Genomic DNA, 17500 nt, shown 5'->3' on the forward strand with positions numbered 1-17500 from the left:
CCAAACCCCATCACCTAGAGGTAACAGACAGGTACAGACCAAACCCCATCACCTAGAGGTAACAGACAGGTACAGACCAAACCCCATCACCTAGAGGTAACAGACAGGTACAGACCAAACCCCATCACCTAGAGGTAACAGACAGGTACAGACCAAACCCCATCACCTAGAGGTAACAGACAGGTACAGACCAAACCCCATCACCTAGAGGTAACAGACAGGTACAGACCAAACCCCATCACCTAGAGGTAACAGACAGGTACAGACCAAACCCCATCACCTATAGGTAACAGACAGGTACAGACCTAACCCCATCACCTAGAGGTAACAGACAGGTACAGACCAAACCCCATCACCTAGAGGTAACAGACAGGTACAGACCAAACCCCATCACCTAGAGGTAACAGACAGGTACAGACCAAACCCCATCACCTAGAGGTAACAGACAGGTACAGACCAAACCCCATCACCTAGAGGTAACAGACAGGTACAGACCAAACCCCATCACCTAGAGGTAACAGACAGGTACAGACCAAACCCCATCACCTAGAGGTAACAGACAGGTACAGACCAAACCCCATCACCTAGAGGTAACAGACAGGTACAGACCAAACCCCATCACCTAGAGGTAACAGACAGGTACAGACCTAACCCCATCACCTAGAGGTAACAGACAGGTACAGACCAAACCCCATCACCTATAGGTAACAGACAGGTACAGACAGGTACAGACTAAACCCCATCACCTAGAGGTAACAGACAGGTACAGACTAAACCCCATCACCTAGAGGTAACAGACAGGTACAGACCAAACCCCATCACCTAGAGGTAACAGACAGGTACAGACCAAACCCCATCACCTATAGGTAACAGACAGGTACAGACAGGTACAGACTAAACCCCATCACCTAGAGGTAACAGACAGGTACAGACCAAACCCCATCACCTAGAGGTAACAGACAGGTACAGACCAAACCCCATCACCTAGAGGTAACAGACAGGTACAGACCAAACCCCATCACCTAGAGGTAACAGACAGGTACAGACCAAACCCCATCACCTAGAGGTAACAGACAGGTACAGACCTAACCCCATCACCTAGAGGTAACAGACAGGTATAGACCTAACCCCATCACCTAGAGGTAACCGACAGGTACAGACCTAACCCCATCACCTAGAGGTAACAGACAGGTACAGACCTAACCCCATCACCTAGAGATAACAGACCTAACCCCATCACCTAGAGATAACAGACAGGTATAGACCTAACCCCATCACCTAGAGGTAACAGACAGGTATAGACCTAACCCCATCACCTAGAGATAACAGACAGGTACAGACCAAACCCCATCACCTAGAGGTAACAGACAGGTACAGACCTAACCCCATCACCTAGAGGTAACAGACAGGTACAGACCTAACAGACCTAGGAGGCCATGTTCGGAGCCTGCCAGCCAGACAGTACATAGGGAATAGGAGGCCATGTTCGGAGCCTGCCAGCCAGACAGTATATAGGGAATAGGAGGCCATGTTCGGAGCCTGCCAGCCAGACAGTATATAGGGAATAGGAGGCCATGTTCGGAGCCTGCCAGCCAGACAGTATATAGGGAATAGGAGGCCATGTTCGGAGCCTGCCAGCCAGATAGTATATAGGGAATAGGAGGCCATGTTCGGAGCCTGCCAGCCAGATAGTATATAGGGAATAGGAGGCCATGTTCGGAGCCTGCCAGCCAGACAGTACATAGGGAATAGGAGGCCATGTTCGGAGCCTGCCAGCCAGATAGTATATAGGGAATAGGAGGCCATGTTCGGAGCCTGCCAGCCAGACGGTAGCGTACCTTGAGCAGCATGTGTTTCTCGTTGGGGGTCAGGTACATCCTGTTCTCATAGTAGTCAACACACAGGTTGACTATGTCAGCCAGCAGCTCATCGTGGCCGTTAATCACCTCCAACTGCTGCTGCAGAGACTGGGGACAGAGAGAGATGTTTAACTGACAAGTGTTGTTTTAGAGAGGAAAGACCAACAGCTGAAACCTACTGGGTGGCGAGATTCAACAAATAGAATCGTTGGAGATTAACAGAGAATGATGGACAATAGCATGTTCGTCGGCACGGTGCTTTCCTCAAAGCTGTGTGTGTTACCTGAGTGATCTTGTTGTGGTTGGCCAGGTGTGTGTGTGTTACCTGAGTGATCTTGTTGTGGTTGGCCAGGTGTGTGTGTGTTACCTGAGTGATCTTGTTGTGGTTGGCCAGGTGTGTGTGTGTTACCTGAGTGATCTTGTTGTGGTTGGCCAGGTGTGTGTGTGTTACCTGAGTGATCTTGTTGTGGTTGGCCAGGTGTGTGTGTGTTACCTGAGTGATCTTGTTGTGGTTGGCCAGGTGTGTGTGTGTGTTACCTGAGTGATCTTGTTGTGGTTGGCCAGGTGTGTGTGTGTGTTACCTGAGTGATCTTGTTGTGGTTGGCCAGGTGTGTGTGTGTTACCTGAGTGATCTTGTTGTGGTTGGCCAGGTGTGTGTGTATTACCTGAGTGATCTTGTTGTGGTTGGCCAGGTGTGTGTGTGTTACCTGAGTGATCTTGTTGTGGTTGGCCAGGTGTGTGTGTGTTACCTGAGTGATCTTGTTGTGGTTGGCCAGGTGTGTGTGTGTTACCTGAGTGATCTTGTTGTGGTTGGCCAGAAACATGGAGAGGTTCTGAGACTCCTGGATGGACGAGGGTTCTGACATCTTCCTGAGGAACTGGGCAGCTCTACAGGGAGGAGAGGAGAGGAAGGGGGGAGGAGACGGAGAGGGAAGAAGAAGGCCGGAGAGAGAGAGGGAAGGAGATAGAATGCAGGAGGGACAGGGGGAGACAGAGGAAGAACAGTACGTGAGAGATCAAGGCAGCGAGGGGACGCTGAGTGATGATACCATCTAGTGTCTATGATAGCAGGGAGGGGACGCTGAGTGATGATACCATCTAGTGTCTATGATAGTAGGGAGGGGACGCTGAGTGATGATACCATCTAGTGTCTATGATAGCAGGGAGGGGACACTGAGTGATGATACCATCTAGTGTCTATGATAGTAGGGAGGGGACGCTGAGTGATGATACCATCTAGTGTCTATGATAGTAGGGAGGGGACGCTGAGTGATGATACCATCTAGTGTCTATGATAGCAGGGAGGGACGCTGAGTGATGATACCATCTAGTATCTATGATAGCAGGGAGGGGACGCTGAGTGATGATACCATCTAGTGTCTATGATAGTAGGGAGGGGACGCTGAGTGATGATACCATCTAGTGTCTATGATAGTAGGGAGGGGACGCTGAGTGATGATACCATCTAGTGTCTATGATAGCAGGGAGGGTACGCTGAGTGATGATAGCAGGAGGGTACGCTGAGTGATGATAGCAGGGAGGGATGCTGAGTGATGATACCATCTAGTGTCTATGATAGCAGGGAGGACGCTGAGTGATGATACCATCTAGTATCTATGATAGCAGGGAGGGTGAGTGATGATACCATCTAGTGTCTATGATAGCAGGGAGGGGACGCTGAGTGATGATACCATCTAGTGTCTATGATAGCAGGGAGGGGACGATGAGTGATGATACCATCTAGTATCCATGATAGCAGGGAGGGGACGCTGAGTGATGATACCATCTAGTATCCATGATAGCAGGGAGGGGACGCTGAGTGATGATACCATCTAGTATCTATGATAGCAGGGAGGGGACGCTGAGTGATGATACCATCTAGTATCCATGATAGCAGGGAGGGGACGCTGAGTGATGATACCATCTAGTATCTATGATAGCAGGGAGGGGACGCTGAGTGATGATACCATCTAGTATCTATGATAGCAGGGGGGGACGCTGAGTGATGATAGCAGGGAGGGGACGCTGAGTGATGATAGCAGGGAGGGGACGCTGAGTGATGATACCATCTAGTATCCATGATAGCAGGGAGGGGACGCTGAGTGATGATACCATCTAGTATCTATGATAGCAGGGAGGGGACGCTGAGTGATGATACCATCTAGTATCCATGATAGCAGGGAGGGGACGCTGAGTGATGATACCATCTAGTATCTATGATAGCAGGGAGGGGACGCTGAGTGATGATACCATCTAGTATCTATGATAGCAGGGAGGGGACGCTGAGTGATGATACCATCTAGTATCCATGATAGCAGGGAGGGGACGCTGAGTGATGATACCATCTAGTATCCATGATAGCAGGGAGGGGACGCTGAGTGATGATACCATCTAGTATCTATGATAGCAGGGAGGGGACACTAAGTGATGATAGCAGGGAGGGGACGCTGAGTGATGATACCATCTAGTATCCATGATAGCAGGGAGGGGACGCTGAGTGATGATACCATCTAGTGTCTATGATAGTAGGGAGGGGACGCTGAGTGATGATACCATCTAGTATCTATGATAGCAGGGAGGGGACACTAAGTGATGATAGCAGGGAGGGGACGCTGAGTGATGATACCATCTAGTGTCTATGATAGCAGGGAGGGTACGCTGAGTGATGATAGCAGGGAGGGGACGCTGAGTGATGATACCATCTAGTATCCATGATAGCAGGGAGGGGACGCTGAGTGATGATACCATCTAGTATCTATGATAGCAGGGAGGGGACGCTGAGTGATGATACCATCTAGTATCTATGATAGCAGGGAGGGGACGCTGAGTGATGATAGCAGGGAGGGACGCTGAGTGATGATAGCAGGGAGGGGACGCTGAGTGATGATACCATCTAGTATCCATGATAGCAGGGAGGGGACGCTGAGTGATGATACCATCTAGTATCTATGATAGCAGGGAGGGGACGCTGAGTGATGATACCATCTAGTATCCATGATAGCAGGGAGGGGACGCTGAGTGATGATACCATCTAGTATCTATGATAGCAGGGAGGGACGCTGAGTGATGATACCATCTAGTATCTATGATAGCAGGGAGGGGACGCTGAGTGATGATACCATCTAGTATCCATGATAGCAGGGAGGGGACGCTGAGTGATGATACCATCTAGTATCCATGATAGCAGGGAGGGGACGCTGAGTGATGATACCATCTAGTATCTATGATAGCAGGGAGGGGACACTAAGTGATGATAGCAGGGAGGGGACGCTGAGTGATGATACCATCTAGTATCCATGATAGCAGGGAGGGTACGCTGAGTGATGATACCATCTAGTGTCTATGATAGTAGGGAGGGGACGCTGAGTGATGATACCATCTAGTATCTATGATAGCAGGGAGGGACACTAAGTGATGATAGCAGGGAGGGGACGCTGAGTGATGATACCATCTAGTGTCTATGATAGCAGGGAGGGTACGCTGAGTGATGATACCATCTAGTATCCATGATAGCAGGGAGGGGACGCTGAGTGATGATACCATCTAGTATCCATGATAGCAGGGAGGGTACGCTGAGTGATGATACCATCTAGTGTCTATGATAGTAGGGAGGGGACGCTGAGTGATGATACCATCTAGTATCTATGATAGCAGGGAGGGGACACTAAGTGATGATAGCAGGGAGGGGACGCTGAGTGATGATACCATCTAGTGTCTATGATAGCAGGGAGGGTACGCTGAGTGATGATACCATCTAGTATCCATGATAGCAGGGAGGGGACGCTGAGTGATGATACCATCTAGTATCCATGATAGCAGGGAGGGGACGCTGAGTGATGATACCATCTAGTATCTATGATAGCAGGGAGGGGACACTAAGTGATGATAGCAGGGAGGGGACGCTGAGTGATGATACCATCTAGTATCCATGATAGCAGGGAGGGGACGCTGAGTGATGATACCATCTAGTGTCTATGATAGCAGGGAGGGGACGCTGAGTGATGATAGCAGGAGGGGACGCTGAGTGATGATAGCAGGGAGGGGACGCTGAGTGATGATAGCAGGGAGGGGACGCTGAGTGATGATAGCAGGGAGGGGACGCTGAGTGATGATAGCAGGGAGGGGACGCTGAGTGATGATAGCAGGGAGGGACGCTGAGTGATGATAGCAGGGAGGGGACGCTGAGTGATGATAGCAGGGAGGGGACGCTGAGTGATGATAGCAGGGAGGGGACGCTGAGTGATGATAGCAGGGAGGGGACGCTGAGTGATGATACCATCTAGTGTCTATGATAGCAGGGAGGGGACGCTGAGTGATGATACCATCTAGTGTCTATGATAGTAGGGAGGGGACGCTGAGTGATGATACCATCTAGTATCAATGATAGCAGGGAGGGGACACTAAGTGATGATAGCAGGGAGGGGACGCTGAGTGATGATACCATCTAGTGTCTATGATAGCAGGGAGGGTACGCTGAGTGATGATACCATCTAGTATCCATGATAGCAGGGAGGGGACGCTGAGTGATGATACCATCTAGTATCCATGATAGCAGGGAGGGGACGCTGAGTGATGATACCATCTAGTGTCTATGATAGTAGGGAGCGGACGCTGAGTGATGATACCATCTAGTATCCATGATAGCAGGGAGGGGACGCTGAGTGATGATACCATCTAGTATCTATGATAGCAGGGAGGGGACACTAAGTGATGATAGCAGGGAGGGGACGCTGAGTGATGATACCATCTAGTATCCATGATAGCAGGGAGGGGACGCTGAGTGATGATACCATCTAGTGTCTATGATAGCAGGGAGGGGACGCTGAGTGATGATAGCAGGGAGGGGACGCTGAGTGATGATAGCAGGGAGGGGACGCTGAGTGATGATAGCAGGGAGGGGACGCTGAGTGATGATAGCAGGGAGGGGACGCTGAGTGATGATAGCAGGGAGGGGACGCTGAGTGATGATAGCAGGGAGGGGACGCTGAGTGATGATAGCAGGGAGGGGACGCTGAGTGATGATAGCAGGGAGGGGACGCTGAGTGATGATAGCAGGGAGGGGACGCTGAGTGATGATAGCAGGGAGGGGACGCTGAGTGATGATACCATCTAGTGTCTATGATAGCAGGGAGGGGACGCTGAGTGATGATACCATCTAGTGTCTATGATAGTAGGGAGGGGACGCTGAGTGATGATACCATCTAGTATCAATGATAGCAGGGAGGGGACACTAAGTGATGATAGCAGGGAGGGGACGCTGAGTGATGATACCATCTAGTGTCTATGATAGCAGGGAGGGTACGCTGAGTGATGATACCATCTAGTATCCATGATAGCAGGGAGGGGACGCTGAGTGATGATACCATCTAGTATCCATGATAGCAGGGAGGGGACGCTGAGTGATGATACCATCTAGTGTCTATGATAGTAGGGAGCGGACGCTGAGTGATGATACCATCTAGTATCTATGATAGCAGGGAGGGGACACTAAGTGATGATAGCAGGGAGGGGACGCTGAGTGATGATACCATCTAGTGTCTATGATAGCAGGGAGGGTACGCTGAGTGATGATACCATCTAGTGTCTATGATAGTAGGGAGGGGACGCTGAGTGATGATACCATCTAGTGTCTATGATAGTAGGGAGGGGACGCTGAGTGATGATACCATCTAGTGTCTATGATAGCAGGGAGGGGACGCTGAGTGATGATACCATCTAGTGTCTATGATAGTAGGGAGGGGACGCTGAGTGATGATACCATCTATTGTCTATGATAGCAGGGAGGGGACGCTGAGTGATGATACCATCTAGTGTCTATGATAGCAGGGAGGGGACGATGAGTGATGATACCATCTAGTGTCTATGATAGCAGGGAGGGGACGCTGAGTGATGATACCATCTAGTGTCTATGATAGCAGGGAGGGGACGATGAGTGATGATACCATCTAGTGTCTATGATAGCAGGGAGGGGACGCTGAGTGATGATACCATCTAGTGTCTATGATAGTAGGGAGGGGACGCTGAGTGATGATACCATCTAGTATCTATGATAGCAGGGAGGGGACGCTGAGTGATGATACCATCTAGTGTCTATGATAGCAGGGAGGGGACGCTGAGTGATGATACCATCTAGTGTCTATGATAGTAGGGAGGGGACGCTGAGTGATGATACCATCTAGTGTCTATGATAGTAGGGAGGGACGCTGAGTGATGATACCATCTAGTGTCTATGATAGCAGGGAGGGGACGCTGAGTGATGATACCATCTAGTGTCTATGATAGCAGGGAGGGGACGCTGAGTGATGATACCATCTAGTATCTATGATAGCAGGGAGGGGACGCTGAGTGATGATACCATCTAGTGTCTATGATAGCAGGGAGGGGACGCTGAGTGATGATACCATCTAGTGTCTATGATAGTAGGGAGGGGACGCTGAGTGATGATACCATCTATTGTCTATGATAGCAGGGAGGGGACGCTGAGTGATGATACCATCTAGTGTCTATGATAGCAGGGAGGGGACGCTGAGTGATGATACCATCTAGTGTCTATGATAGCAGGGAGGGGACGATGAGTGATGATACTATCTAGTGTCTATGATAGCAGGGAGGGGACGCTGAGTGATGATACCATCTAGTGTCTATGATAGTAGGGAGGGACGCTGAGTGATGATACCATCTAGTGTCTATGATAGCAGGGGGGACGCTGAGTGATGATACCATCTAGTGTCTATGATAGCAGGGAGGGGACGCTGAGTGATGATACCATCTAGTATCTATGATAGCAGGGAGGGGACGCTGAGTGATGATACCATCTAGTGTCTATGATAGCAGGGAGGGGACGCTGAGTGATGATACCATCTAGTGTCTATGATAGTAGGGAGGGGACGCTGAGTGATGATACCATCTAGTGTCTATGATAGCAGGGAGGGGACGATGAGTGATGATACCATCTAGTGTCTATGATAGCAGGGAGGGGACGCTGAGTGATGATACCATCTAGTGTCTATGATAGCAGGGAGGGGACGCTGAGTGATGATACCATCTAGTATCTATGATAGCAGGGAGGGGACGCTGAGTGATGATACCATCTAGTGTCTATGATAGCAGGGAGGGGACGCTGAGTGATGATACCATCTAGTGTCTATGATAGTAGGGAGGGGACGCTGAGTGATGATACCATCTAGTGTCTATGATAGTAGGGAGGGGACGCTGAGTGATGATACCATCTAGTGTCTATGATAGCAGGGAGGGGACGCTGAGTGATGATACCATCTAGTGTCTATGATAGCAGGGAGGGGACGCTGAGTGATGATACCATCTAGTATCTATGATAGCAGGGAGGGGACGCTGAGTGATGATACCATCTAGTGTCTATGATAGCAGGGAGGGGACGCTGAGTGATGATACCATCTAGTGTCTATGATAGTAGGGAGGGGACGCTGAGTGATGATACCATCTATTGTCTATGATAGCAGGGAGGGGACGCTGAGTGATGATACCATCTAGTGTCTATGATAGCAGGGAGGGGACGCTGAGTGATGATACCATCTAGTGTCTATGATAGCAGGGAGGGGACGATGAGTGATGATACCATCTAGTGTCTATGATAGCAGGGAGGGGACGCTGAGTGATGATACCATCTAGTGTCTATGATAGTAGGGAGGGGACGCTGAGTGATGATACCATCTAGTGTCTATGATAGCAGGGAGGGGACGCTGAGTGATGATACCATCTAGTGTCTATGATAGCAGGGAGGGGACGCTGAGTGATGATACCATCTAGTATCTATGATAGCAGGGAGGGGACGCTGAGTGATGATACCATCTAGTGTCTATGATAGCAGGGAGGGGACGCTGAGTGATGATACCATCTAGTGTCTATGATAGTAGGGAGGGGACGCTGAGTGATGATACCATCTATTGTCTATGATAGCAGGGAGGGGACGCTGAGTGATGATACCATCTAGTGTCTATGATAGCAGGGAGGGGACGCTGAGTGATGATACCATCTAGTGTCTATGATAGCAGGGAGGGGACGATGAGTGATGATACCATCTAGTGTCTATGATAGCAGGGAGGGGACGATGAGTGATGATACCATCTAGTGTCTATGATAGCAGGGAGGGGACGCTGAGTGATGATACCATCTAGTGTCTATGATAGCAGGGAGGGGACGATGAGTGATGATACCATCTAGTGTCTATGATAGCAGGGAGGGGACGCTGAGTGATGATACCATCTAGTGTCTATGATAGCAGGGAGGGGACGCTGAGTGATGATACCATCTAGTATCTATGATAGCAGGGAGGGGACGCTGAGTGATGATACCATCTAGTGTCTATGATAGCAGGGAGGGGACGCTGAGTGATGATACCATCTAGTGTCTATGATAGCAGGGAGGGGACGCTGAGTGATGATACCATCTAGTGTCTATGATAGCAGGGAGGGGACGCTGAGTGATGATACCATCTAGTGTCTATGATAGCAGGGAGGGGACGATGAGTGATGATACCATCTAGTGTCTATGATAGCAAATGTGTTCCAGAATATGCTGCATCTCCCATGGGACTGTAGTTTGACTGGTAGGATATCACTGCTCATATCACTGCTCATGATAGGATGACACTGGAGGCCATGGGCCCAGTTCCACCACTGTGCACTATAAAGGGAATAGGGCAGTAGTATAAAGTAGTGCACTATATAGGGAATAGGGCAGTAGTATAAAGTAGTGCACTATAAAGGGAATAGGGCAGTAGTATAAAGTAGTGCACTATAAAGGGAATAGGGCAGTAGTATAAAGTAGTGCACTAAAGGAATAGGGCAGTAGTATAAAGTAGTGCACTATAAAGGAATAGGGCAGTAGTATAAAGTAGTGCACTATAAAGGAATAAGGCAGTAGTATAAAGTAGTGCACTATAAAGGAATAGGGCAGTAGTATAAAGTAGTGCACTATAAAGGAATAAGGCAGTAGTATAAAGTAGTGCACTATATAGGAATAGGGCAGTAGTATAAAGTAGTGCACTATAAAGGAATAGGGCAGTAGTATAAAGTAGTGCACTATAAAGGAATAGGGCAGTAGTATAAAGTAGTGCACTATAAAGGAATAGGGCAGTAGTATAAAGTAGTGCACTATAAAGGAATAGGGCAGTAGTATAAAGTAGTGCACTAAAGGGAATAGGGCAGTAGTATAAAGTAGTGCACTATAAAGGAATAGGGCAGTAGTATAAAGTAGTGCACTATAAAGGAATAGGGCAGTAGTATAAAGTAGTGCACTATAAAGGAATAGGGCAGTAGTATAAAGTAGTGCACTATAAAGGAATAGGGCAGTAGTATAAAGTAGTGCACTATAAAGGAATAGGGCAGTAGTATAAAGTAGTGCACTATATAGGGAATAGGGCAGTAGTATAAAGTAGTGCACTATAAAGGAATAGGGCAGTAGTATAAAGTAGTGCACTATATAGGGAATAGGGCAGTAGTATAAAGTAGTGCACTATAAAGGAATAGGGCAGTAGTATAAAGTAGTGCACTATATAGGAATAGGGCAGTAGTATAAAGTAGTGCACTATAAAGGAATAGGGCAGTAGTATAAAGTAGTGCACTATAAAGGAATAGGGCAGTAGTATAAAGTAGTGCACTATAAAGGAATAGGGCAGTAGTATAAAGTAGTGCACTATAAAGGAATAGGGCAGTAGTATAAAGTAGTGCACTATAAAGGAATAGGGCAGTAGTATAAAGTAGTGCACTATAAAGGGAATAGGGCAGTAGTATAAAGTAGTGCACTATAAAGGAATAGGGCAGTAGTATAAAGTAGTGAACTGTAAAGGGAATAGGGCAGTAGTATAAAGTAGTGCACTATAAAGGGAATAGGGCAGTAGTATAAAGTAGTGCACTATAAAGGGAATAGGGCAGTAGTATAAAGTAGTGCACTATAAAGGGAATAGGGCAGTAGTATAAAGTAGTGCACTATAAAGGGAATAGGGCAGTAGTATAAAGTAGTGCACTATAAAGGGAATAGGGCAGTAGTATAAAGTAGTGCACTATAAAGGGAATAGGGCAGTAGTATAAAGTAGTGCACTATAAAGGGAATAGGGCAGTAGTATAAAGTAGTGCACTATAAAGGAATAGGGCAGTAGTATAAAGTAGTGCACTATAAAGGAATAGGGCAGTAGTATAAAGTAGTGCACTAAAGGGAATAAGGCAGTAGTATAAAGTAGTGCACTATAAAGGAATAGGGCAGTAGTATAAAGTAGTGCACTATAAAGGAATAGGGCAGTAGTATAAAGTAGTGCACTATAAAGGAATAGGGCAGTAGTATAAAGTAGTGCACTATAAAGGAATAGGGCAGTAGTATAAAGTAGTGCACTAAAGGGAATAAGGCAGTAGTATAAAGTAGTGCACTATAAAGGAATAGGGCAGTAGTATAAAGTAGTGCACTATAAAGGAATAGGGCAGTAGTATAAAGTAGTGCACTATAAAGGAATAGGGCAGTAGTATAAAGTAGTGCACTATAAAGGAATAGGGCAGTAGTATAAAGTAGTGCACTATAAAGGAATAGGGCAGTAGTATAAAGTAGTGCACTATAAAGGGAATAGGGCAGTAGTATAAAGTAGTGCACTATAAAGGGAATAGGGCAGTAGTATAAAGTAGTGCACTATAAAGGGAATAGGGCAGTAGTATAAAGTAGTGCACTATAAAGGGAATAGGGCCCCATGTAGGGCCTTTCTGTACCGTTTGTAGGCAGAGTGGTCGTTCTTGACGCTACACTTCATGTTCTTGAGTTCATCCAGCACAGCGAACATGTTGATGAACTTCCCCAAGGTCAGGAGGTAGGCCTCGGAGACAAAGTCCTTCCTCCTCTCAGCGTGGCAGAGACGACGCACCTCCCCACAGAACCGGTCTATAGCCAATCGCTGATGAGGAGAAAAGGGGGGGGTCGACATGGATAGAAGGTCTAACAGTTACATTTCAAGAACACATCTTTATATTAATTTAATTTGAACAAATTATTTTAATTAATGTGTATACAATATTTCACAGAACATATGAGAATATTTCTACAGAGAGGTGAGGGTGTGTGTGAGTGAGAGAGAGAGGTGAGGGTGTGTGTGAGTGAGAGAGAGAGGTGTGAGGGTGTGTGTGTGAGTGAGAGAGGTGTGAGGGTGTGTGTGTGAGTGAGAGAGAGGTGAGGGTGTGTGTGTGAGAGAGAGAGGTGAGGGTGTGTGTGTGAGAGAGAGAGAGGTGAGGGTGTGTGTGTGTATGAGAGAGAGAGGTGAGGGTGTGTGTGTGTGAGAGAGAGAGAGGTGAGGGTGTGTGTGTGTGAGAGAGAGAGGTGAGGGTGTGTGTGTGAGTGAGAGAGAGAGGTGAGGGTGTGTGTGTGAGTGAGAGAGAGAGGTGAGGGGTGTGTGTGTGAGTGAGAGAGATAGGTGAGGGTGTGTGTGAGTGAGAGAGAGATAGGTGAGGGTGTGTGAGTGAGAGAGAGAGGTGAGGGTGTGTGTGAGTGAGAGAGAGAGGTGAGGGGTGTGTGTGAGTGAGAGAGAGAGGTGAGGGTGTGTGTGAGTGAGAGAGAGAGGTGAGGGGTGTGTGTGAGTGAGAGAGAGAGGTGAGGGTGTGTGTGAGTGAGAGAGAGAGGTGAGGGTGTGTGTGTGAGTGAGAGAGAGAGGTGTGAGGGTGTGTGTGTGTGAGAGAGAGAGGTGTGAGGGTGTGTGTGTGAGTGAGAGAGAGAGGTGAGGGTGTGTGTGTGAGTGAGAGAGAGAGAGTGTGTGTGAGTGAGAGAGAGAGGTGAGGGGTGTGTGTGTGAGTGAGAGAGAGGTGAGGGTGTGTGTGTGAGTGAGAGAGAGGTGAGGGTGTGTGTGTGAGTGAGAGAGAGGTGAGGGGTGTGTGTGTGAGTGAGAGAGAGGTGAGGGTGTGTGTGTGAGTGAGAGAGAGGTGAGGGTGTGTGTGTGAGTGAGAGAGAGGTGAGGGTGTGTGTGAGTGAGAGAGAGGTGAGGGTGTGTGTGAGAGAGAGGTGAGGGTGTGTGAGAGAGAGGTGAGGGGTGTGTGTGAGAGAGAGAGGTGAGGGTGCGTGAGAGAGAGAGGTGAGGGGGTGTGTGAGTGAGAGAGAGGTGAGGGGGGTGTGTGAGTGAGAGAGAGGTGAGGGTGTGTGAGTGAGAGAGAGGTGAGGGTGTGTGAGTGAGAGAGAGGTGAGGGGGTGTGTGAGTGAGAGAGAGGTGAGGGTGTGTGAGAGAGAGAGAGAGGTGAGGGGTGTGTGTGAGAGAGAGAGTGAGGTGAGGGTGTGTGTGAGAGAGGTGAGGGTGTGTGTGTGAGAGAGAGGTGAGGGTGTGTGTGTGAGAGAGAGGTGAGGGTGTGTGTGTGAGAGAGAGAGGTGAGGGGTGTGTGTGTGAGAGAGAGGTGAGGGGTGTGTGTGTGAGAGAGAGAGGTGAGGGTGTGTGTGAGAGAGAGAGGTGAGGGTGTGTGTGAGAGAGAGAGGTGAGGGTGTGTGAGAGAGAGAGAGGTGAGGGTGTGTGAGAGAGAGAGAGAGGTGAGGGTGCCTCCGGCTGGTTGGTGTTACCTGGAAGTACATAAAGTTCATGAGCTTGGTGACCTCAGGCTCCAGCACCTCCACTGTCTTCTCATAGATCTCCACTCTGTTGGGCTGCTCATTACACTTCACCTGATGAAGGGGAGATGATCGGTCACATATTTACATAGAGGTCCAGTGCACAACAGGTTGCAACTAGAACCCCACAGTATAGACGGTTTGTCAGGTGAGTTATATGGAGGTTACCTGTGGGATAGCGCGAGAGCAGCTCCTCCACGTGTATAGCATCACAGCATACTCCTGGCCCTCCTCCAGCATCTCATTCTAAAAGGAAGACAGTTACAAGGCTCTCAAACACAATACAGATACTATCCTCTCTGAGGTTGGTGAGGTACAATACAGCTACTCGCCTCACTCTCTCTCTCTCTCTGAGGTACAATACAGCTACTAGCCTCTCTGAGGTTCCTGAGGTACAATACAGCTACTAGCCTCACTCTCTCTCTCTCTCTCTCTCTCAGAGGTACAATACAGCTACTAGCCTCTCTGAGGTTGGTGAAGTACAATACAGCTACTAGCCTCTCTCTCTGAGGTTGGTGAAGTACAATACAGCTACTAGCCTCTCTCTCTGAGGTTGGTGCAATACAGCTACTAGCCTCTCAGAGGTTGTGCATCAGTGCATTCAGAGCAGGCTTGGTCTCGGTGGTTGGCTGGCTGGCTGACTGGCTGGCTGATTGGCTGGCTGGCTGGCTGGCTGACTGACTGGCTGGCTGACTGGCTGACTAACAGTGCTGTTTCATGGTGACCTGGCGGTCCCTCTAAAACACTAATTACCCCTCACTGGCATTATAATTTTGAATTTGTAAAGTGAGTGTGGAAGAAGTGACATTTTTTGTTGTCGTCTATCAACAATGACAAGCCACCGGGGTCTGACATCTTGGATGGAAAATTACTGAGGATAATAATGGACGATATTGCCACATCTCAATCTAAACCTACTATAAAAGGGTGTGTCCTCGGGCCTGAAGGGAGCAAAAGTAATTCCACCACCTAAGAATAGTAGAGCACCCTTTACTGGCTCAAATAGCGGACCAATCAGTCTGTTACCAACCCGTAGTGTTTCACCAGATACAATGCTATTTTATGGTAAACAAATTGACAGACTTTCAGTATGCTTATAAGGAAGGACATTCAACAAGCACAGCACTTACACAAATGAATGATGATTGGCTGACAGAAATTGATGACAAAAAGATTGTGGAGCTGTTTTGTTAGACTTCAACCCAGCTTTTGACATTATCGGTCATAGTCTGCTGCTGGAAAAACTTGTGTTATGGCTTTACACCCCCCCCCCTGCTATAATGTGGATAAAGAGTTAATTGCTGTTCCCCTCAGAATCATTATCCAGGTAGTCAGGAATTCCCCAGGGCAGCTGTCTAGGCCCCTTACTTTTTCAATCTTTACTAATGACATGCCACTGCAACACTTAAAGAGCTGCAGTTAGTTTCAGAATGGGTGGCCAGAAATAAATTAGTCCCAAATATTTAAACTAAGAGCACTGCATTTGGGACAAATCATTCACTAAACTGTAAACCTCAACGGAATCTTATAATGTGGAAAAAACCCACCACCCCTCCCCTATTATTTTCAGCTTATACATACAATACACATTTTATGGATACAGTCTATCTACAATAGTTTTGTTAGTTTTTAGTACTGTCCTTCCTCTACCCTCAACCTCTCCCATCTATTACTGATGTCCATCCAGTTTGATTTCTATTTGCTTTATATTTTTAACTGTGCTGTTTCCAAAACGTTCTGAACCTATGTTGTACGGCACAGTATGTTTAACATTAGTCATCTTGTTATTATTCCCAACCTTCAGCTCCATTCAACCCCTCCCATCTATCTCTCAACACCATCCAGTCCCACCCTTCAGCTCCATTCAACCCCTCCCATCTATCTCTCAACACCATCCAGTCCCACCCTTCAGCTCCATTCAACCCTCCCATCTATCTCTTTACACCATCCAGTCCATCCAGTCCCACCATTCAGCTCCATTCAACCCCTCCCATCTATCTCTTTACACCATCCAGTCCCAACCTTCAGCTCCATTCAACCCCTCCCATCTATCTCTTTACACCATCCAGTCCCACCCTTCAGCTCCATTCAGCCCCTCCCATCTATCTCTTTACACCATCCAGTCCCACCATTCAGCTCCATTCAACCCCTCCCATCTATCTCTTTACACCATCCAGTCCCAACCTTCAGCTCCATTCAACCCCTCCCATCTATCTCTTTACACCATCCAGTCCCACCCTTCAGCTCCATTCAGCCCCTCCCATCTATCTCTTTACACCATCCATATTGGATTCTATTGGTCATATATTAATATTATTATTATGTTCACTGATGCTGTGATGCTCAGAACTTTTGTGAAACCTTTCTATCCTCATAATCTAAATAAACTATCTTTAAATTTACAAACATTTTGGCTGAAAGTATTATTTTATTATTGATCGATTAAATATAACTTTTCAGATCCCCCGGTAGTGCTATCGGCAGGGTTAGCTCCAGGTAAATATGGACATTACCAAAATAAATTATATAATTATTCTGCCTCATCGCAGCAAAATAGGCAGAGCTGGGAAGGTTGTATCCCCCATATAAATAACCTTCTAAAAGAAGATTGTGTCCTCCATATATATAACAATCTATTCGTTGCAAGAATTCTGTATAATAATTTAAATACAAAAATGTGAAGTTTTGAATCTGGTCGTTTTTGCGTATCAGTTCATAAACCATGTGCCATGGAATCGGTACGTCAAAAATCTCTTAAAACTATTTTGCCATCTATATGGCACGGCTGTCAAATTTTGGGTCCTTAAAATTAAACTGGTATACTTTTTTATTTATCACAATTTTCATTTTACCAATTTTGGTCTTTAATGCAAGGCCGACAGGTTCCTTACTTCCTCCCCCTTCCACTTTTACAGTAATGCTGCAACCAGTCCTATTTATGATGTCATTTACAAAGATGACCTTGTGTGTGTGTGTGTGTGTGTGTATATATAGGATGTGTGTGTGTGTGTGTGTGTGTGTGTGTGTGTGTGTGTGTATATATA

At 47.5% G+C, this 17500-nt stretch overlaps 1 protein-coding gene across 1 annotated transcript in view; it reads right to left on the bottom strand.

Annotated features, from left to right (window-relative positions):
- The window catches only part of LOC112236278 (cytoplasmic FMR1-interacting protein 1 homolog), an 89817-nt gene that overhangs the window by 49863 nt on the left and 22454 nt on the right, over positions 1 to 17500 (bottom strand). The window contains 5 exon segments of the mRNA XM_042322672.1: positions 1839 to 1967; positions 2651 to 2747; positions 12590 to 12771; positions 14409 to 14510; positions 14625 to 14702. Coding sequence (XP_042178606.1) covers positions 1839 to 1967; positions 2651 to 2747; positions 12590 to 12771; positions 14409 to 14510; positions 14625 to 14702 — 588 coding nt within the window.

Source organism: Oncorhynchus tshawytscha, linkage group LG05 (genome assembly GCF_018296145.1).
Source record: "Oncorhynchus tshawytscha isolate Ot180627B linkage group LG05, Otsh_v2.0, whole genome shotgun sequence".
NCBI classification, from domain to species: domain Eukaryota; kingdom Metazoa; phylum Chordata; class Actinopteri; order Salmoniformes; family Salmonidae; genus Oncorhynchus; species Oncorhynchus tshawytscha.